The sequence below is a fragment of the Hemitrygon akajei genome, chromosome 20 (assembly GCF_048418815.1).
Source record: "Hemitrygon akajei chromosome 20, sHemAka1.3, whole genome shotgun sequence".
NCBI classification, from domain to species: Eukaryota; Metazoa; Chordata; class Chondrichthyes; order Myliobatiformes; family Dasyatidae; genus Hemitrygon; species Hemitrygon akajei.
Genome location: NC_133143.1, coordinates 69,394,893 through 69,419,018, shown reverse-complemented (window position 1 = coordinate 69,419,018; position 24,126 = coordinate 69,394,893). Strand labels below are relative to the sequence as shown.

Below are 24,126 nucleotides of genomic sequence, written 5' to 3'. Positions count from 1 at the left end.
TGAATTTTATATCCCTTTTCTACTGTTTGGAGGCCTGTATATTACTCCCATCATGGTCTTTTTTTCCCTTGCAATTTCTTAACTCTACTCATAATGATTCTACATCTTCTAATCCTATGCCTCGTCTTTCTAAGGATTTGATCTCACTTATTACCAACAGAGCCACCCACCCCCTCTGCCTACCTGCCTGTCCTTTTGATACAATGTGTTTCATTGGATGCTAAGCTCTCAACTAGGGTCTTCTTTTAGTCACGACTCAGTGATGCCCACAATGTTGTACCTGACAATCTCTAATTGTGCTGCAAGATCATCTACCTTATTCTGTATACTGTGTGGATTCAAATAAAAATCCTTCAGTCCTGTATTCATCACCCTTTTCAATTTCATCCCTGCGTTACACTTCAACTCTTCCCACTGACTGAAGCTCAGCCCTATCATCTGCCTGTCCTTCCTCACAGTCTCACTACACACTGTGTCTAGTTGTATACCAACCGCCCTATCGCTCCGGTTCCCATCCTCCTGTCAAATGAGATTAAACCCTCCCCCAGCAGCTCCAGCAAACCAGCTCTCAGATTCAGGTGTAACCCATTCTTTTTGTATAGGTGATACCTTCCCCAGAAGAGATCCCAATGATCGAGAAATGTGAGACCCTGCTCCCTGCACCAGTTCCTCAGCCACACCAAATCATTCTATTCTTGCCCTCACTGCGACGTGGCACAGGCACAATCCAGAGATTACTGCCCTGGTGATCCTGCTTCCCAGCTTTCTACTACCTATATTCTGTCTTCAGAACCTCCTCCCTTTTCCTACCTGTGTCGTTGGTGCCAAGCCAATACGTACCACGACTTCCAGCTGCTCGTTCTCCTCCTACAGAAAGATGTGATGCTGACCATGCAACTGGGAGGCAACATACCATCCAGGAATCTTTCTCACAGAATCCCCTATGTGCTCTGCTAATAATGGAATCCCCTGTCTCTACTATACTCATCATCTCCCCCACTTCCCCTCTGAGCCACAGCACCAGAGACCCAGTCGCTATGGCATCTTTCTGGTGGGGTAACCACACCCCCCCCCCCACAACAGCACCCAAGTGGTAAACTTATTGAGGGGAACAATCACAGGGGTACTCTGCACCGGCTGTCTATTCCCTTTCCCTCTCCTGACAGTCACCCACCTCCTGTAACTTAGGGGTGACCACCTCCCTGAGACTCGTAACTATCACCGGCTCATTCTCCCGTACGAGTTGAAAGTCATCAAGCTGCAGCTCGGTTCCTTAACACAGTCTGTGGCAGTAAGGTCATGGGGGAGGTGCGTTCCAACCTAAACCTCACACTGAAGCTGCTGGAAGATAATAACACGTCAGAATGGCGGTAAAGGTCCCTGACCTCAATCTGTCAAGGACCAGGCCACACTAAACAAAGTCACGTGCAGACATTCTCCGTTAAAGGAATAACCCCTTGGGAGAACTCACCAAATACTACCCTGAAATTCATTTCCTTGCAGGCATTCACAGTAGCACAAAGAAATATAATAGAAGCAATGAAAAACTACCTACAAATAGAGACTGACAAAGAACCAATGAGCAAAGGAAGATATAATGTAACTATAAATATGTAAATGCCCTCAGCGTTGGGGACAGCTTTGTTAGTGATGGATTCAGCATCTTCTGTAGACTTATTTTTTTGCGTTGTCAGAGATATGATGGTTTTGATCTTATGATGCAGTTGCTAGCTACGGCATTGCATCGTTCAGGAGCAGGTTCAATGCATCACTTTTGATGAGTGTAATTATGGGTATTTGCATTGTAATTGGGTGCCATTAGAAATAGATGCTGCTCATGGAGTGTTTGTGCTCTTGCCCTTAATGCTTTTAGTGCTCTTCACAGACCTCACTGCATTATCTGTAGCTTACAGCGTCTGAGGGTTAGAGGCTCTTGCTACCAACATGTGTCATTATGAGTTCCAGATCACAGAGCAATGGGAGAGGGTTCATTATAAGAAAAAATGGACATAAGAGCAAGACAGTAACATAATGGTTAGCATAATGCTTCACAGCATCAGCTGCAAGATCAGAGTTCAATTGCCAACAGCTCTCCGTAAAGAGTTTGTACATATTCCCCGCGTCTGCATGGATTTCCTCCGGGTGCTCCGGTTTCCTCCCACATTCCAAAGCCATCTGGTTAGGGTGAGGGTGAGTACGACATGTGTGCGCTGCGCTGACGGCTGAAGCCTGGCAACACTTGTGACCTGACCCGAGTGACGGTCATCAATGGAAACGACATGTTTCAATGTACACAGGACACAAAGATAATTCTATCTCTTTTCTTTACATATTCAACACGTTGCCACTATAACTGTGTACAATAATATCTCTCTTTCACACACACACAATTCACCACCTTGTACGTGTCACCACATAAAATCCTGAGATTTTTTTCTGTGGACATACCTAACAAATCTAAAGAACACTAACGGTAAACAGGTAAACCGGGCAAATGCAGAAACAAATAAATAGCAATAAATAACAAGAAAAAAGAGTCCTTAAACGAGTGTGGTTATTGTGGTGAACTACATATACCTGTCTGGACACGCCCCCCTGCTGACTGCTCCTGTGGCCCCTCCCACAGACCCCGGTATAAAGGCGATTGGGGCCTGAGCCTGGCCCTCAGTAACCAGGATGTAGTATGGTGGTCAATTACTGCTTGTTCCTTCTTCCAGTCAATAAAAGCCGATATCTCGCCTTCACGTCTCAGAAAGAGTTATTGATGGTGCATCAGTTATCCCCTTTTGTTCAAGAGCCTGATGGTAGCGGGGTAGTAAATGTACTTGAATCTGGTGGTGAGAGTCCTGAGGCACCTGTACTTTCTACCTGATGGCAGCAGCAAGAAGAGAGCATGGCCTAGGTGGTGAGGATCTTTGATGACGGATGTTGTTGCTTTCTGCAGCAACGTTTCATGTAGATGTGCTCAATGGTTGGGAGGGTTTTACCCGTGATGTACTGGGCCGAATCCACTAGCTTTCCACTCAAAGGCATTCCCATACCAGGCTGTAATGCAGCCTGTCAGCACACTTCCCATCACACATCTACAGAAGTTTACCAAGGTTTTTGATGACTTGCTGAATCTCTGCAGACTCCTGAGGAAGGAGAGTCGCTGTCGTGCTTTCTTCACAATTATATTTACATGATGGATCCAGGACTGGTCCTCTGAGATAGTGACACACAGGAATTTTGAGTTACTGACCCTCTCTACCTCTGATTCTCCGATGATTACGGGCTCATAGACCACTGGTTTCCTCTCCTCAAGTCTACAATCAGTTCCTAGGTCTTATTGACAGTGAGTGAGAGGTTGTTGGTATTACACGTCCCAATGGTGCTCCTCTGCTGATGGAGATGCTTTTGCTAATCCAGGCTGACTGAGGCCTACGAGTAAGGAAACCCGGGATCCAATTTCACAAGGGGATATTGAGGCCCAGGTCTTGGAGTTTACTGATGGTGTAAAATGCTGAGCTGTAATCAATAAAAAGTATCCTGATTTATGCACCTTTGCTGTCCAGCGGTTCCAGGGTTGTGTGAAGAGCCAAAAAGACAGCTTTGGTAGGGAATTGGAGCGGATCCAAGCCTGCATTCAGACAGGAGCTGATATGTTTCAACACCATCCTCTGACTATGGATGTAAGTGTCACTGTGTGATAGTCATTTAGACAGGTTACCACGCTCCTCTTGGGCACTGATACAATTGAAGCTGAATTTGAAGCAGGTGGGTACAAGACAGATTGAAGATATCTGTGAATACACAAGCCAGTTGGTCGGCTCAGTGCTTGGGCAGGTACTCCCTCTGGACCAGACGCTTTCCTTGATTCACTCCCTTGAAGGCAGCCTGCACATCATCTTCAGATACTGAGACCAAAGGATGATTGGAAGGCATGGGGGTACGCCAAGGCTCCTCCTTGTTCTGGTGATTAAAGCAAACATAGAAGGCATTGAATTCATCTGGAGGCGAAGCTCTGCTGTTCCCTATGTCACAAGAGTTAACTGCCAGTTCATGGTGTGTCTGCAGGTACGAGTGTGCCACACAGCCCTCCAATAAATCACTCATGCACAGATGAGGAAGATCATGCTATTTATGACATCCCCTCCCTGTTTTCTATGGTCCAGAATAGGAAAAGAATTTTTCCAGTTAGTGTGGGACTTTGCAGGATGTGTGGAAATCTACCTTTCATAGTGTCTAGTTTGCTGACAGGGCTCTCTGTGATAAAAGAACACTGGTTTGGGGGTATCCTCACACATAAATTGTGTAATTCACACTGCAGGCTGAAGTTGATGGCTGGAGTGATTTGATTGACCTTATTAAACCAGAGTTTGCTTGGAGGTGATACTTTAAAACTTTTTCCTGCTATGCTTTAATCGAATTTTGACTGTTTTTGTTGATGTTTCATTTTTTTAAAATCATACAGCAAGCATTTTGAATTGATGAGCAATAGATTTGAATCACTTTCAGAATGTAAAAAGCTGGAACAGATCATGTTCTAAATGAAGAAACATTAGAAACAGTGAAGATCCAAGCAGGCCTGGTGTCCATGCAATTAGGGAAATTCAAACAACCAGCAAGGTGCAGAAAATAATCATTAAAAAAAATCTGAAGAAAGAGATCAGGAAAAACAGTCTGCATTGTTTTGTGAATCACTTCAGGAGCAGTTATTACCCTTCAACCACCAGGTTCCTGATGTTCAAATTCAAGTTTAAGTTTAAATTTAATTGTCAATCAACCATAATCATGAATACAGCCAAAAGAGACAGCAACCCTCTGAGGTGAAAGAGCAAAACAGTCACACACAACACACACCGTACATATAATTACGATAGAATACTGTACAGTCATAAAAATAGTAATAATAATATTATAGCCCAAGTCCCTGAGCGACTTGGCCTGTTGACTGATGGTGCATGGATGTTGTCCTGAAGCCATGTTTCTGCAAGAACAAGCCTGCAGCAGTTCTTCATCTCATGCAAGAGCAGCCACAGACAAACACGATCCAGCTTGTCCTCCACTGATCGGACACCAGAGAGAAACACCGACAGGAGGGGCCAGCTCCCAACCTAGCACAGATTCCAGCGGCATACAGCCACCTCTGGAATTTCTTTTCCTGGCAGACACGAGGCACATGGGCCTGGAACACACAACATCCGAGGCTATGCAACTCCCCCATTGTCGGTCTCCTCAAAAACCATCATGGATAATGTCATTCTCCTCAACAATGAAGTGATCACTCAACACAACCTATGGACTCACTTTCAAGGACTCCACAAATCATGTTCTCAATATTTAGTTATTTATTCATTCACTTGTTTGTGTGTTTTTACATTTACACAGTTTGTCTTCTTGCACATTGGTTGCTTGTGTGTAGTTTTTCATAAACTCTGTTGTATTTCTTTGTTCTACTGTGAATGCCTGCAAGAAAATGAATCTCAGGGTAGCATATGGTGAAATATCTGTACCTTGATAATGAATTTACTTTGAACTTTGACCTTTGAATCCAGCACAGGGTGGGCAGCCTACAATTAAACCAGGACGTTGACACAAGGTAAAACAACACTTCTAGATGCAAAGGACAGAGCAATTACAATCCCTTCTCAACGAACAGCAAAGATATATGTCAGCTTAGTCAAAATCCATCTATTTCTCCTTATACCTTTAAGTTTTGGTTATTAACAAAGCCTCAAGTTTTGGGTCTTGCCAAAACTCCATGGTAAAAATCCATAAAAGCAGGTTATGGATCTGCACATTGTCCCCAACAGCCAGTGACACAGGGCATCTGTTTCAGGTGATTGGAGGGGAGTTCAGAGATGTGAGGGGTAGGGTTTTTTTTATAACACACAGAGTGTGGTTGTGCCTGGGATGCACTGCCAGGATGGTAGTAGACGCCAATACAACAGGTGTTTGAGAGACTTTTAGACTGGTGTTACCCCATTAGGGGCATGTAAGAATCCTTGAGAATGGCACATGGGTGTAAAACAAGCGATGGGATGTGTGGAAGGGAAGGATCGGTTGGTCATAGAATAGGTTTACTGCATTGAGGTTGGCACCACTTCCTGGGCCAACGATCACTGTGATCCGCAGGAAGCAACTTCCCTTTAAGAATGGACTTTTGAACCATCTAAACCATCTAGCGATTTTATGACTTCCAGAAGAATTTGGCGAATTTGACTCTTTGGAATGCAGGTGTGGAACCTTGAAGGGTGGACTTCAAGCCAGATTAAAGAGTCAAGGCCTGAGAGTGATAAACAAACTGGTGATCAGTCCCACAACTCCAGGTGAGCCAAGATCCTACACCTGAGCGGGTTCCGTCGGGTGGCAAGGGCAGGAGTCCCGGGTCGCACATCACCAGGTTTGGAAGCAGTCGGTGCCCCGCAGCCGTTGGGCTCGTGGAACAGTTCCATTCACCTCAGCGCTGAACTGACCCAGTAGCTGTGCACACACTTTCAAGGACCCAACAATTCATGACGTTCAGTTTATCTGTTTATCTTTTATTATCTGCACGATTTGACCTCTTTTATACATTGGATGCTTGTCGGTCTTTATTACACATGACTTTTTCATGGATTCTTTTGTATTTTTTTGTTTTCCTATGGCTTCCTGCAAGAAAATGAATCTCAAGGTTGTATACGGTGTACACTTTGATAATAAACTTAGTCTGAACTCCTTTCAGCCTGCTGACATATTCACAATAACTTCAGCAACAGGTCTCACAGATGCCTCCTGGTGGGATAGAGCATGCAAACAGGCCATTTGGCCCATAATGCGGTGCCAACCTTTTAGCCTACTCTATGGTCAATCTAACCTATGTTGCCCTTCATTTCCCTATCATCCGAGGAAAGGACTGTTGGCTCACAAATAGAGAAAGCTTGGAGACAGTGCGAGAGGGAGGATAGACAGGTGATAGAGAAGGGATATGCTCAGACTGATGGTTTGAGATGTGTCTATTTTAATGCAAGAGCAGTATCATGAGAAAAGCGGATGAGCTTGGAGCTATGATGTTGTGGCCATTACTGAAACTTGGATGGCTCAGGGGCAGGAATGGCTACTAAGAGTGCCAGGATTTAGATGTTTCAGAAAGGACAGGGAGGGAGGCAAAAGAGGTGGGGGCATGGCACTGTTGATCTGAAATAGTGTCACGGCTGCAGAAAAGGAGGAAGTCATGGAGGGATTGTCTGCGGAGTCTCTGTGGGTGGAGGTTAGGAACAGGAAGGGGTCAATAAATCTACTGGGTGTTTTTTATAGGCCGCCCAATAGTAACAGGGGCATCGAGGAGCAGATAGGGAGACAGATTCTAGAACAGTGTAATAATAACAGGATTGTTATGATGGGAAATATTAATTTCCCCTATATTGATTGGCATCTCCCTAGAGCAATGGGTTTAGAAGGGGTGGAGTTTGTTAGGTGTGTTCAGGAAGGTTTTCTGACACAATATGTAGATAAGCCTACAAGAGGAGAGGCTGTACTTGATTTGGTATTGGGAAATGAACCTGGTCAGGTGTCAGATCTCTCAGTGGGAGAGCATTTTGGAGATAGTGATCACAATTCTATCTCCTTTACCATAGCATTGGAGAGGGATAGGAATAGACAAGTTAGGAAAGAGTTTAATTGGAGTAAGGGGAAATATGAAGCTATCCAGCAGGAACTTGAAAGCATAAATTGGAAACAGATGTTCTCAGGGAAATGTATGGAAGAAATGTGGCAGATGTTCAGGAGGCATTTGAGTGGCATTCTACATAGGTATGTTCCAATGAGACAGGGAAAGGATGGTAGGGTACAGGAACCATTGTGTACAAAGCCTTTTGAAAATCTAGTCAAGAAGAAAAGAAATGCTTATGAAAGGGTCAAAAAACTAGGTAATGATAGAGATCTAGAAGAGTATAAGGCTAGCAGGAAGGAGCTTAAGAATGAAATGAGGAGAGCCAGAAGAGGTCATGAGAAGGCCTTGGCAGGCAGGATTAAGGAAAACCCCAAGGCATTCTACAAGTATGTGAAGAGCAAGAGGATAAGACATGAGAGAATAGGACCAATCAAGTGTGACAGTGGAAAAGTGTGTATGGAACCAGAGGAAGTAACGGAGGTACTTAATGAATACTTTGCTTCAGTATTCACTGCAGAAAAGGACCTTGGTGACTGTAGGAATGACTTAGAGCATTCTAAAAAGCTTGAGCATATCGACATTAAGAAAGAGGATGTGCTGGAGCTTTTGAAAAGCATCAAGTTGGATAAGTCACCGGGACCGGATGAGATGTACTCCAGGCTATTGTGGGAGGCAAAGGAGGAGATTGCTGAGCCTCTGGCTATGATCTTTGCAGCATCAATAGAGATGGGAGAGGTTCCGGAAAATTGGAGGGTTGCAGATGTTGTTCCCTTATTCAAGAAAGGGAGTAGAGATAGCCCAGGAAATTATAGACCAGTGAGTCTTACTTCAGTGGTTGGTAAGTTGATGGAGAAGATCCTGAGAGGCAGGATTTATGAACATTTTGAGAGGCATAATATGATTAGGAATACTCAGTATGGCTTTGTCAAAGGCAGATTGTGTCTTACAAGCCTGATTGAATTTTTTGAGGATGTGACTGAATACATTGATGAAGGTAGAGCAGTGGATGTAGTGTATATGGATTTCAGCAAGGCATTTGATAACATTCCCAATGCAAGGCTCCTTCAGAAAGTAAGGAGGCATATGATCCAAGGGGACATTGCTTTATGGATCCAGAATTAGCTTGCCCACAGAAGGCAAAGAGTGGTTGTAGATGGGTCATATTCTGCATGGAGGTTGGTGATCAGTGGTGTGCCTCAGGGATCTGTTCTGGGACCCTTACTCTTCATGATTTTTATAAATGACCTGGATAAGGAAGTGGAGGGATGGGTTAGTAAGTTTGCTGATGACACAAAGGTTGGGGGTGTTGTGGATAGTGTGGAGATTACAACGGGACATTGATAGGATGTAAAACTGGGACTCACTATAGGAAGAATGTGGGAACCATAGAAAGGGTGCAGAGGAGATTTACAAGGATGGTGCCAGGATTGGGGAGCATGCCTTATAGAGAATAGGTTGAGTGAGCTTGGCCTTTTCTCCTTGGAGCGACAGAGGATGAGAAATGACCTGATAGATATCTATAAGATGATGAGAGGCATTGATCATGTGGATAGTCAGAGGCTTTTTCCCAGGGATGAAATGGCTAGCACGAGAGGGCACAATTTTAAGGTGTTTGGAAGTAGGTACAGAGGAGATGTCAGGGGTAAGTGTCTTTTGAGCAGAGAGTGGTGAGTGCGTGGAATGGGCTGCCAGCGATGGTGGTATTTAGGGTCCTTTAAGAGACTCCTGGATAGGTACATGGAGCTTAGAAAAATAGAGGGCTATGGGTAACCCTAGGTAAACTGCAGTCCAACCATCACATAAATGGCAGAATTCCAAAAACACTCCCCCATCAGCAACTTTAATAATAGACCGCAAAATAACAAGCCATGACGGGCCCCAAAACAAGGGACTAAAAATACTAAACACAACAGACAACAAAGTAAGCTTTAGGCAGGGAGAGAGACGTCTGGGAGCGCCTGGTTGAGGGCAAGAAGAAGAAGGGTGTGGATGAGAACTGGGGTTAAATAGGCTGCAGTTGAGGAGTCTGGAACGAGTGCAGGTAAATCCTATAAGATGAGTGGAGACCGGAAGGTGCCTGCGGGTGCAGGCCTCACACCATGTGCCTATCTAAGAGTTTTTAATTTGTTCCAGTTTTGACATATACAATTAAATGATAACGTGGGTTACCCTGGATTAAAAGCCACACGCTTTGCCTCACTATCGATATCTGATAGGTAGCAGGCATTTGTCATTCTAATGAACGTCAACCAACATACAACATAAACAAGAGTTTAATAAAATCCCACTCAAGTGCCCAAGAATAAGACTTTTAAGAAACAGTTCAACAGTCAATAGATTTTGAGTAATTTAAGGCAGATAAAAATATCATAAATCATTATATGGTAGTTTGTGACATTCATGCTGACATTTAACAATGTACTCAACAGAATGTGAATGAGCAAGTATTTTAGTAGAAGGTACAAATCTAGACTGGACATGATGGGACAAATCATAGTAAATTTTCATATTTCAAGCATCAGTTTTAAATGGAAACTGTCAAAATTGTATAACATAATTATTCAATATTAATTAAAATGTATGAGCTTGCCATTAATAGGCTTACTCAGTTTACCCAGAAAAGCAGATTACCACTGACAAGATACGTCAAACTTTTATTACTTGTGTGCACAAAATTATCTGATTTGAAAATAAACTCTCCTGCCAACACTGCAATTAGTCTCAGCATCTTGTTTTGAGGCAGTTTCTCATTTCCAAAATAAGCTAGCATCGTGTATATATGTGTACATGGATGTAGAAAAATAATACTTTCTTCCCACGGGTCAATTAGTCTTTTAGGAGTCGGACATGCATGTTCTCACATGAATTATGGCATATCACTCCCATCCTAGCTACTCTGCATTGGATTCCTGTATCTATTAGAATTGATTTGCACTGTTTTTAATTTAACTAACATACATATCATTCTATAATTGGTTATTTAATTTTAAAAATATTATCATGTATTGCCTTGTACTGTCACTAAGTTAACAAATTTCACAACACATTTTAGTGATACTAAACGTGATTCTGATTTTAAAGATTCAGAAATGCAGATTACCACTGACAAGATAGGTCTTGTTTTTAAAGCTCTCAATGGTCTGGGTCTGGAGTACATCACAGAATCGTTTTGTTTAATAACCCTGCTCGAGTTCTCAGATCTTCTTCTGTCAGTCCTTTAGATTGAAGCAATCTCTCTCAAAGAAAACTGACAGATCAACCTTTTTTGAACTACGCTCCTAAACTGTCGAACTCAATACCTAAAATGACAAGGGATGCAAACACAGTTGAGACTTTCAAAAGCTAGCACAAAATCTATTTATTTAATCATGCTTTTATCTAACCTCACCTTGTGTTTCATTTTTAACGTTTGCACTTTATCCCATTGTAAACCATTTTGAATTCCATGCTCTGTATGAGAAGTGCTCTATAAATTAGGCTATTATTATTATTATACACTCAGTGGCCACTTTACTAATTACCTCCCTTGCCTAATATAGTGGCCACTGATTGTACGCTTGTGGCCTTCTGCTGCAGTAGCCCATTCACTTCAACGTTCTGCATTCAGAGATTCTCTTCTGAACACCATTATTCTAATGCACGGTTATTTGAGTTATTGTCACCTTCCTGTCAGCTTGAAACAGTCTGACCATTTTCTTCTGACCTCTCTCATTAACAAGGCATTTTCACCATCAAACCTACTGCTCACTGGATGTATTCTTTTGTTTTTCACACCACCCTCTGTAAACTCTAGAGACCGTTGTGCATGGCAATTTCAGGAGATCAGCTCAAACCACCCTATTTGGCACCAATTATTCCACAGCCAAAGTCACTTAGATCACATTTCTTCCACATTCTGATGCTTGGACTGAACAACAACTGAACCTCTTGACCATGTCTGGATGCTTTCATGCATCAAGTTGCTGCCACATGACTGGTTGATTAGATTAACGAGCAGGTGTACCAGTGTACCTAATAAAGTGGCCACTGGGTGTAGTGGTTCACTTGGACAGTTAGATTGTTTCCAATCCGACGGATAGTAATTTCAGCAAGAAACTGATACTTAAGGGAAAGGAAGGAAAATGGAATGAATTCTTCTTTTCTTATGTAAATCATTACAAATACTTTCATTATATCTTTCCAGATGTTTCAAAAATGACAGTGATATTCCTTTAGATCTTCAGTACTGGTGGAATATAGATTTCTGTATAACGGGTATATTTTCAGATCAAGCATTTCGTAACACCAAGGGATTTTGTACAGAATCTGATATATCGTAAAAAATTACCAATAAATAACTCATGCACCTTGGATGTTATGGATTGTTCTGTGTTACAGGAGTTACACTTTCATTTACTTTGTAGCACCAACATATCCTTTTATTTATGTTATATATAGCGAGAAAAGTACAGTGATTCCCTTTGTTTATTTAGGACACTATGCCACTTAATTGAGGCAGAAGACTTTTGCGAGCATAATACATAGGTGCAGAATTGGGCCGTTCGGCCTATCGAGTCTGCTCCACCATTATCCCTCACAATGTGATTCTCCTGCCTTCTCCCCATTACCTTTGACTCCCTGGCTAATCAAGAACCTATCAACCTCCACTTTAAATTTACTCAATGACTTGGTCTCCTCAGCAGAACGTGGCAATGAATTCCACAGATGATCACCCTCTGGCTAAAGGAACTCCTTCTCATCTCTGTTCTTACTGAATGTTCTGCTATTCTGAGGCTGTGCTCTCTGGTCCTAGACTCACCCACTATAGGAAACATCTTCTCTGAACCTCCGCTGGACCATCTCCAATGTCAGCATAACTTTACTTAGAGAAGGAGCCTAAAACTTCACAATATTCCAAATGCAGTCTGACCAATGCCTTACAAAGCCTCAGCACTACATCCTCACTCTTATATTCTAGTCTTCTCAAAATGAATGCTAACATTGCATTTGCTTTTTTTCTACAGACTCAACCAGCAAGTTTAGCTTTAGGGAATCCTGCATGTGGATTCCCAAGACCCGAGACCCTTTGCAACTCAGATTATTTAATTTTCTCCCCATTTAGAAAATAGTCTACACTTTTATTCCTTCTACCAAGTGCATGACCATACACTTCTTTACACGATATTCCATCTGTTATTTTTCTGCCCATTCTGTCCAAGTCCCTCTGCAGAGTTGCTACTTCCTCATCACTGCCTGCACCTCCACCTATCTTTGTATCATCTGCAAACTTGACTACAAAGCCAGCAATTCCATCATCCAAATCGTTGACATGAAAAGAAGCATTCCTGAAACTGACCCCTGAGGAACACCACTAATCACCCACAGTCAACCAGAAGAGGTTTCCTTTATTCCTGTGCTTTGCATCCTGCCAGTTAGCCAACGCTCAATCCAAGATGGTGTCATTCCTGTAATACCACAGGCTCTAATCTCTTTAAGCAGCCTCATGTGTGGCACCTTGTCAACGGCCTTTTGAAAATCCAAGTACACATCTTCCACTTATTCTCCTTTTTCTATCCTGTTTGTTATTTCTTCAAAGAATTACAACAGATTTGTCAGACGAGATTTTCCCTTATGAAAACCATGCTGACTTTGGCTTATCTGATCATGTACCTCCAAATATCCCAAAAATTCCAACATCTTCCCAACCACTGAAGTCAGACTATCTGGCCTGTAATTTCCTTTCTGCTGCCTCCCTCCTTTCTTAAAGAGTGGAGTGACATTTGCAATTTTCCATTTTTCTGGAACCATTCCAAAATCTGGCGAGTCTTGAAGGATCATTACTAATGCCTCCACAATCTCGTTCAGAAACTCAGGATGTAGTCCATCTGGTCTAGGTGTCGTTCAGTTTGCCAAGTACCTTCTGCTTTCTATATTCACTTCTGCCCCTAACACACTCGAATTTCCGGCATACTGCTAGTGTCTTCCACCGTGAAGACTGATGCAAAATACTTACTAAGTTTTAAACACATGAAATTCTGCAGGTGCCATAAATCCAAAGCAACACACAAAATGCTGGACTTCAGGGAGCATCTGTGAAATGGATAGTTAGTCGATGTTTCAGGCCAAGACCTTTCTTCAGCACTGAAAAAGAAGGGGAAAGATGCCAGAATAAAATAGTGGGGGGTGGGGAGGGAAGAAGACAGCTGAACTGTGATTATGTTTGTCTGTCATTTCTTTCTCCCTATTATTACCTCTCCAATGTCATTTTCTAGTGGTCTGACATCCACTCTTGCCTCTCTTTCACTCTTCATATGATTGTAAAAACTTTTGGTATCCTCTTTAATAGTTTTAGCTAGGTTTCCTGCATATTTCATTTATTCTCTCCTCATGGTTTTTTTAGTTGCATTCTGTTGGTTTTTAAAAGCTTCACAGTCCTCTGACTTCCCATTATTTTTTGCTATATTATATGCCCTCTCTTTTGCATTTATACTGTCAGCCACGTTTGTCTCTTCTTGCCTTTAGAATATTTCTTCATCTTTGGGATGTATCTTATCTACAGCTTCCAAATTGCCCCCAAAACTTGAGACATTGCTGTTCTGCCATTATCCTTGCAGGTGTCACCTTTCATTCAACTTTGGCCAGTTCCTCTCTCACGTCTCTGAAATTCTCCTTTACTCTGCTGTAATATGATACATCTGATTTTATTTCCTCCCTCCCAAACTGCACAGTGAATCCTATCATATTATGATCATTGTCTCCCAAGGGTTCCTTTACCTTAAGTTCCTAATTAAGAACTCTGGAACTTTTATATTTTGTAACATCAAAACACTAGAACACTAGAATACTACTGCACAGTACAGGCCCTTCAGCCCATGATGTTGTGCCAACCCATATATTCCTTTAAAAAAGTACTAAACCCACACTACCCCGTAACCCTCTATTTTTCTTTCATCCATGTGCCTGTCCAAGAAGTTCTTAAATACCCCTAATGTTTTAGCCTCCACCACCATCCCTGGCAAGTCATTCCAGGCACCCACAACCCTTTGTGTAAAAAACTTACCCCGATGTCTCCCCTAAACTTTCCTCCCTTAACTTTGTACATATGCCCTCTGCTGTTTGCTATTCATGCCCTGGGAAACAGGTACTGGTTATCCACCCTATCTATGCCTCTCATAATCTTGTAGACCTCTATCAAGTCCCCTCTCATCCTACACTCCAAAGAGAAAAGTCCCAGCTCTGTTAACCTTGCCTCATAAGACTTTTTTCCCAATCCAGGCAACATCCTGGTAAATCTCCTCTGTACCCCCTCCATAGCTTCCACATCCTTCCTATAATGAGGTGATCAGAATTGAACAGAATATTCTAAGTGCGGTCTCACCAGAGATTTGTAGAGTTGCAACATGACCTCTCTACTCTTGAACTCAATCCCCCTGTTAATGAAGCCTAGCATCCCATAGGCCTTCTTAACTACCCTATCAACCTGTGCAGCGACCTTGAGGGATTAATGGATTTGAACCCCAAGGTCCCTTTGTTCAACCACACTCTTAAGTAACTGAACATTAATCCTGTACTCAGTCTTCTGGTTTGTCCTTCCAAAATGCATCACGTCACACTTATCCGGATTGAACTCCATCTGCCATTTTTCTGCCCAACTCTGCATCCTGTCTATATCCTCTTGTAACCTTTGACAACCTACAGCTCCACCCACAACTCTTCTGATCTTCATGTCATCCATGTCATGGATGGCACAAGTCTAATGCTGTTCATTACACAACACCCAATCCAGAATTGCTGATCCCCTACTGGGCTCAATCACAAGCTGCTCTAAAAACCATCTTGTAAGGATTCTACAAATCCTCTCTCTTGAACATCAACCTGATTTTCCCAATCTACCTGCATATCTGGGAACTACAAAGCCTGTGACCGCAAGAACCTACGGAGAGTTGTGGACTCAGCTAAGCACATTCCATGGGCTCTGTCTGTACTTCTTCCTGCCTTGGTAATGGTTCCATATCCACCCCCGGACATTCTCTCTTCTCCTTCCTCCCACTGGACAGAAGATACAAAAGCCTGAAAGCACATACCACCAGGCTCAAAGAGAGCTCCTACCTGTTGTCATAAGGCTACTGAACAGTCCCGTAATGTGATAAGATGGATCCTTGACCTCACAATCTACCTCATTATAACTTTTTACCTTATTGTCTACCAGCAATGCACTTTCTCTGTAACTGAAACACCTTATTCTGCATCTGTTATTGTTTTACCTTGTTCTACCTCAATGCATTGTGTAATGATCTGATCTGTATGAACAGTATGCAAGACAGTTTTGCATTGTATCTCAGTAAATGCATCAATAATAAGCCAATTTACCAAAATTTATCAATTTACAATTTAGTTGAATATAAAACTCTGAATTACAATTACTTTTTTAAAAGATTTTATTTAATTGCGTTTTTAAGTAATTACAAGTGTGGGGAAAAAATGTATATATCCCTTCCCCCCTCCCCTTAACCCCTCCCCCCTAACTTCCCTATAAATTACTATTACTTCTGAAGTAAGTGGGCAGTCAGGTTCCTTTACTAACTTGTAAAAAGCTCAATTTAATCAATGAAGATTTTTTTAAAATTCCATCAAGATTGGAGTATAAGTTAGTACATTCTCCAAATGATTTGCTGTGGCAACAACCCCCAAAATGATTAGACATCCAAATATAATAAAATATACACTTGTGTAATAGACCTTCACTCAAATTGCCAATAAAATTGGAACTTGTCACTTGTCACTTCCAGTGCCGGCAAATCATTGGCAATAAAGTTAAACTTTAATTGCTGACCAACAACCATTCCGGCACCGAAATTTAAGTGTTCTGTCTTGGTGCCAGAATTTAGATTCTCAGTAATAAATTTTAAAACTATATTAGAGCTCAGTGGCTCTGTCACTTACTTTAAAAAAAAACTTGATTTCTAAATTTACGAGGGCATTGGCAGGACTGAAGGGCCTGGTTAAGTCTTTATTCCTTGGAACGTAGAAGAATGAGTGGTTACCTCAAAGTACATTTATTATAATCAGGCATGTATGCAGTATACAACCCGAGATTCACCTTCTCCACCAGCAGCCGTGAACATGGAACCCGTTAAAAGAAAAAAATATTAGCGCGCACGCACACACACCACACACACACACACACACACACACACACACACACACACACACACACACACACACACACACACACACACACACACACACACACACACACACACACACACACACACACCAACTTGCACAAATGGCAACAAAAACACAGAGTATAAAAACACAAAATCAAAAGGCATATTTCAGTTCAGCTCAGTGTTCAGGCCACCCACCCCAATTCAAAAAATTGTCTAAAAATTAAAAACAAAAAATAAAGGATCGACCAGAAGCAAGAAGACATCATAAACTGAGTTGGAGTCCACAGTTTAAAATGGTGAGAGACATACAATGCCCATAACAAGTATTCGCCCCACCCCCAGGACATTTTCATGTTTTATTATTTTACAACATTGAATCACGATGGATTTAATTTGGCTTTTTTGACACTGATCAACAAAAAAGAATCTTTCATATCAAAGTGAAAGCACATTTAGACCAATTTGTAAAAATTATTACAGTTAGTAAACTCAAGGGAATTGATTGCATAATTACTCACCCCTTCAAGTCAGTATTTAGTAGATGCACCTTTGGCAGCTTATTACACTTATTATTACAGTCTTGAGTCCATGTGAATAGGTCTCTATCAGCTTTGCACATCTGGACACTGCAATTTTCCCATTCTTCTTTATAAACCTGCTCAAACTCTGTCAGATTGCATGGGGATCATGAGTGGACAGCTCTTTTCAAGTCCAGCCACAAATTCGCAGTTGGATTGAGGTCTGGACTCTGACTTGGCCACTCCAGGACATTAATTGCTGCTTTTAAGCCATTCCTGTGTAGCTTTGGCTCTATGCTTGAGGTCATTTTCCTGCTGGAAAACAAATTTTTCCCAAGTTACAGTTCTCTTGCAGACTGCATCAGGTTTTCCTCCAGGATTTCCCTGTATTTTGTTACATCCATTTTACCCTCTACCTTCACAAGCCTTCCAGGGCCTGCTGCAGTGAAGCATTTCCACAGCATGATGCAGCCACCACCACACTTCACAGTAGGGATGGTATTTTTGATGATGTGCGGTGTTTAGCTTACACCAAACATCGTGTTGAGTCTGATGGACAAAACGCTCAATTTTAGTTTCATCAGGTCATAGAACCTTCTTTCAGCTGACTTCAAAGTCTCCCACATGCCTTCTAGAATACTCTAGCTGAGATTTCATGTGAGTTTTTTTCAACACAGTGGCTTTCCTTTTGCCACTCTCCCATAAAGCTGTGACTGGTGAAGCACCCAGGCAACAGTTGTTGTATGTGCAGTCTCTCCCATCTCAGCCACTGAAGCTTGTAACTCCTCCAGAGTTGTCACAGGTCCCCTTCTTGCCTGGTCACTCAGTTTTTGAGGCCATCTTGCTCTAAGCTTTACAACTGTGTCATATTCTTTCCACTTCTTGATGATTGACTTAACTGTACTTCAAGAGATATTATGTGACTTGGAAATTTTCTCGTATCCATCTCCTGACTTGTAATTTTCAATAACCTTTTCGTGGAGTTGCTTGGAGTGCTCTTTTGTCTTCATGGTGTAGTTTTTGCCAGATACTGACTCACCAGCAATTGGACCTTCTGCTTCTGACTTTTAGTGGTGGTTGGCAGCCCAACTTAAGGTGCATTAGCACCATCAGCTGGACTGGAGTGTGGTGTAGAGAGTTGGGAAATAAAACCACTACTGGCTCTTTATCAACCAAAAACTAAATTACTCCAAAAAGCACTATAGTTTTTAAATAATGAAAGAAAAGATTGTGAAAGTCATCTCCATAATTTAGTAATGTTTTAAATAAAAACTGCCAATCCCCAAAGCTCGTAGTGCAGCCTCCATTTGCTTTCTTCCAACCTTGTATGCTTCACATTGTAAAAGAATGTGTTCAACTGTTTCATAATGATGACAAACCTACACACCCCAGAGTGATGCTTTCCAACAAGCTATAAGGAATAATTAAGCATAGAATGCCCATTTCTAAGTTGAGTCAATATAATCCCTTCCCTTCTTGTTTTACCACCTTCTCCCAACAATCCAACAGTTTATGTATTCTGTAAAGGTGTCTCCCCTTATGTCCATTATTGCACAAGTCTTATTTCTCTCATTAATTGCCTCTGCACACTCCTCAGGATTGTAAAAAATTACCACTTTAATAACCCTACCTGTTGAATCAAATACTTCTACTACAAGTGCCTCATATACTCCATTTACATCGGCAACCATATGTCCTATCCTATCCTTTCCTCATAAAACTTGCAACACCATCTCCTCTTCCAACTAATGTATCACACCGCAAGGAACTGTGGTAACAACCAAGTTTTCTGAATACATATGATATTGGGAGGATTTGATAAATCAGAAATAAACTTAAAGTCTTGGCCATTAAAAATCAGGCTTCTCACTGCACTTCACTTCACTACCCATTCACTGCAATATTCTTATACCCATTATGGACCTTCACAAGGAGATTAAAATACCGATACCCCACCCATCAGAGCTTCATATATAGCTTCCCACATTACACCAATTACACCAATTTTACTCAGATATTTTTCAGCAGTTTTCACAATAAATTTAATTTTCTTAGTACAACTAGATGTCTGAACAGTACAATTCACCACATCTGTTATGAACATCCCAAACTTTATTGTATCAACTAGTAAAGTATCTTTAGTAAGAGGAGTATGATGCTGACACAGCCTCGGGCTTCACATTCTGTTCTCTGACTGGTAATACTTCATCAACATTCAGTCTAACATTTTGCAAGGACTCTGCATAAGACATATTTAACTGTACTTTAACCTGTTGAACTTCAGCTGCCTTCTTAAGCACTTCACATCCTTGATAAGCTGCACTATGTTCTCCTCCGCAATTACAACATTTAAACTTCACGCTTTCACAATCTTCATATTTATGTTCCCCACCACACTTACTACATCTTAGTTTCCCACTACATACTGCTGCAACATGCCCAAACCACTGGCATTTGTAACATCTAAGCGGGGGTGGAATATAAGCTCAAACATAATAACTAACATACCCCAAACTAACTTTATCAGGGAGCTCCACTTCATCAAACCATATCAATATAGATAAACTTTCCATCCTTTCCCCATTTCTGACTACTTGCAATCTCTTTACCTTCTTAACCTTGCCTCCCAATAAATGAGATTCAACCTCTCCTATTGAAATCTCCACTGGAACACCCAGTACAACACCCTTAACACTTCTATTTTCATTAGGCAACATAGATATTATCTTTGTGCCAAGTAAAGTCTTCAAATATAATGCCTTCTCACACCGCTTCGTATCCTTACAAACGATCGAGACATTACCTCCTCTATGAGTACAATCTATATTCCCCGTATTCAATTTTAACTCTGTAGTTAATTTAATGGGATTGATAGAAGAAGGTTTTTCCTGGTCAAATTTAAACAATACCTTGAAGTCTTCTTTCCTTTTTTTCAGAATATCCTGCCCTTCCTCTCCATCATTTGAAATCATTCCAATATTATGTTTCTTTTCCCGTTTTCCAGACTAGATTCAACTTTATTTCAACTTCCTCCTGCCAACCCACACTGATACGAATTCTCCATTTGTGGTACCTTTGCCAGATCCTCCCTCCCTACTTGAACCTACGCTATTTCACAACATCCCCACCATTCACAGCCAGCGTCAGCAACCACCACACCTCCAACCTCCAGCCAAACAGAATCAGCACTGCTTCCCTGAACTCCACCCCACCCAAAACAGCCAAGCCAAGCCAAGCCAAGCCCAGCCCTTCCAGATATAGGTGTATTCTTACTACAATCAATTGAAACACCTGTGCTCCAAAAACAGATCTCTATTTAACTATGTGACTTCCAAAAACAATTGGCTGCACCAGTGATGATTTGGTGTGTCATATTAAAGGGGGTGAATACTTATGCAATCAAATACTTTGTGTTTTATATTTGTAATTAATATAGATCACTTTGTAGAGATCTGTTTTCACTTTGACACAAAAGTCATTTTCTGTAGATCAGTGACAAATTAAATCCATTTTATAGGCACTGTAGATAAGGTGAACAGTAAAAGTCTTCTACCCAGTCTAAAACTCACAACTTTCATCTAGAGCGAGAGAGTAAAGACTTAAAAAGGACCTGAGTGGTAACTTTTCCACGCAGACGATGATGAATGCATGGATGAGCTGCCAGGGAGAGTGGTTGAGGCAGGTGCAATAATATCATTGGATAGGTACATGGAGGGTCAGGGCTTGGAGGCATGAATGCAGGAAATTGGGACTAGCTGGTGAGGCATAGAAGGGATATGAGACAAATGCAAGAAATTGGGATTCGATGCATAGCCACTGTGATCAGTATAGACTGGCTGGGCCAGAGGACCAGTATCTGTGTCGTATTGCTCTGTGACTCTATGAAATCTTTTGATAACTTAAGGGAATATAAACACCATGGCTATGACATTAGACAAGTACAAATAGGTTCCATTTTAAATATCCCATTTCCTGCTCTGATGGAATTCTAACGAGGATTCTAAGGAATGTGCTGCATACCTGCAAGACATTAAGTATTTACATTGTGAAGAAGAGTTCTTGAATCCTTTGAAAAACAGGTTTGACTCCAATCCGAATTTCTAATCCAAGTCATGTTAGAATTACATAATCATGTGGTCAGAGCTGTCATAGAGCACAGGAACTGGCCCTTCAGCCCATCTAGTTCATGCTGTACTGTTATTCTGTCTAGTCCCATTGAGCCACACCTGGACCATACCGCTCCTATACATTCATCTATCCAAACTTGTCTTAAATTTTGAAATCGAACCCATATCCACCACTTCTGCTGCAGCTCAGTCCATATTTCCACTGCTTTCCGAGTGAAGAAGCTCCCCCGCATGTTCCCCTTAAACATTTCACCTTTCACTCTTAACCAATGACCTCTAGTTCTGGTCCCACCCAACCTCAGTGGAAAAAGCCTGCTTGCATTTAAATTATACCCCTCATAATTTTGTGTACTACTCTCAAATTTCCTATCAATCTTCCATGTTCTAGGAAATAAAGTCCTAACCTATTCAGCCTTTCCCTATAACTTGGGTCTTCAAGTCTCTGCAAGGTTCTTGGAAATTTTCTCCATATTCTTTCAATCTTATTGATATTTTTTCCTGTAGGTTGGTAACCAGAACTGCACACAATACTCCAAATTACACTTCAGCAATGTCTTATATAACTTCAACATAACATCCCTGTTCCAGTACTTAATACTCTGATTTATGAAGGCTAATGTTTATCCAGCTTATCTTCCTGTGACACCACTTTCAAGGAATTATGGATCTGTATTCCCATGACATCTAATACTTTGAAAAACCTCTGTAGATGCGTGCTGGAGATAATATTGATCGCTTGCTTCACAGTCTGGTGTGGACACACCAATGCCCTTGAACAGAAAATCCTACAAAAAGTAGGGGATAAGGCCCAGACCATCACGGGGTAAAATCCTCCCCTCCTTTGAGCATATCTACCTGAAGCAATGACGCAGGAAAGCAGCATCCATCATCAGGGACCCTCGCCACCCAGGCCATGCTCTCTTCTCACTGCTGGCATCAGGAAGAAAGTACAGGAGCCTCAGGACTCACACCACCAGGTTCAGGAACAGTTATTACCCCTCCTGAACCAGTGCAGTTAACTTTACACAACTTCACCTGCCCCAAGACTGAACTGTTTTCACTGGACTGGGCTCACTTTCAAAGACTTTTCATCTCATATTCTCAACATTTATTATTATTATTAGTATTATTTCTCTTTTGTTTTTGCACTTTGGTTGTTTGTCCACTCTGTCGGGTATGGTCTTCCATTGATTGTATTATGGTTCTTGGATTTACTGAAATAAATCTCAGGGTTGTACATGGTGACATATATAGTATATGCTTTGATAATAAGCTTAGTTTGAACTTTAAACTGAACAGATTCCTCTGTTGTGCTACCACTCACCATGTAAATCATGAGCTAAATTCTATTTCACTCCAGGGAGTGGTTGTGTTGTGAATCCAGATCTGCAGGTATTTTTGCAATTAGTCTGAAATACAAATAATTGTGTGGTTTTTCTAATTCAAATTGCTAACTCATCTCAGAGGTTAATTGCAGACGTCGATGTTTCCTACAGTGTACTGTAAGCAAAATGTGAAAGGTAGACCGAAAAACATTAATTATTGCTGTTTGGGTTAAGTCAAAGTGAAACAACAAAATAGATTGACTTTGAATTGCCCTACCAGTTGATATGTTGATCACATCAGCAAATGGGTTTGTTACTAATATCACTTCTGTTACGAAATCAATTGCATCATTTAAGAAGGGGTTTGGACGGGTACGTGGGTGATGTAAGAATGGAAAGCTATGTTCTGGGTACAGGTGGATGGAACTAGGCAGAAGACAAGGTCAGCACAGGCTCGATGGGCTGAAGTACCTGCTTGTGTGCTGTAATGTTCTATGACTCTGTGACTGCTTTATAATATTATTATTAACATTACAGCACAGTACAAGTCCTTTGGTCCTCAATGTTGTACTGATCTTTTAACCTACTCTAAGATCAATCTAGCCCTTCCCTCCCCTGTAGCTCTGCATTTTTCTATTGTCTATGTGCCTATCTGAGAGTCCCTTAATGTGTCAGCCTCTATACCACCCTGGCAGGGTGCTCCACACACTTAACCCTCTCGGTGTATCTCTGACATTCCTCTATATAATTTCCTCCAATCACATTAAAAATATGCCTCCTCGTATTAGCCATTTCTGCCCTGAGAAAAAGTCTCTGACTATCCATTCAATCTATGCCTCTTATCATCGTGTACACCTCTATAAATGCATGTTATAACAAATTCAAGTCCACTGACTTTTCTCCCATTTTGTATCTCAGACAGCACGAACCAGAATGCCTGGTGATATTGAAAAGGTTGAGAAAGATTTTCCATGGTGAGAAATGGCATGAAGTACGGTAATCTCCCTCAATTGCTAGATTTTCATGCCTTTATTGATTGGAAAAGAGAAGGGTATGTACTGGCATCCATGCCTTAATGCACAAAATAGGGGCTGCTGGAACAATGGCACAACATGAAGGATTCTAACAATCAACTTTATTCACCAAATTTAGGAGTTTGCTGTGGTGTGGTGAACAGGGTGCAACATGCAACAAAAATCATTCAACATTTATAAAGAATAAACACATATAAAAAATAAAGTTAGAGATTGAAGGACACATAAGTGCTGTTATGGTTTGTACAGTAATTTGGTCAAATTGGGATGTTTTTAAATGTGCTTTATAAATAAATTTGACTTGACTTGACCAATGTGAAATAAAATGTGCAAAAAT

The 24,126-nt window shown here is 41.4% G+C and overlaps 1 protein-coding gene across 8 annotated transcripts in view; it reads right to left on the bottom strand.

The window, feature by feature from the left end:
* LOC140713905 (zinc finger protein 385D-like) overlaps positions 1–24,126 on the bottom strand; it is a 677,526-nt gene that overhangs the window by 213,515 nt on the left and 439,885 nt on the right. The window contains exon 1 of one of the 8 annotated variants that reach the window (XM_073024570.1): positions 20,213–20,298. The exons of the other annotated variants lie outside the window; for them this stretch is intronic. Within the exon in view, the coding sequence (XP_072880671.1) occupies positions 20,213–20,275 (63 nt within the window). The 5' untranslated portion in view covers positions 20,276–20,298. Of the gene's footprint in view, positions 1–20,212; positions 20,299–24,126 lie in introns of those variants that run through there. 8 annotated transcript variants of the gene reach the window in all.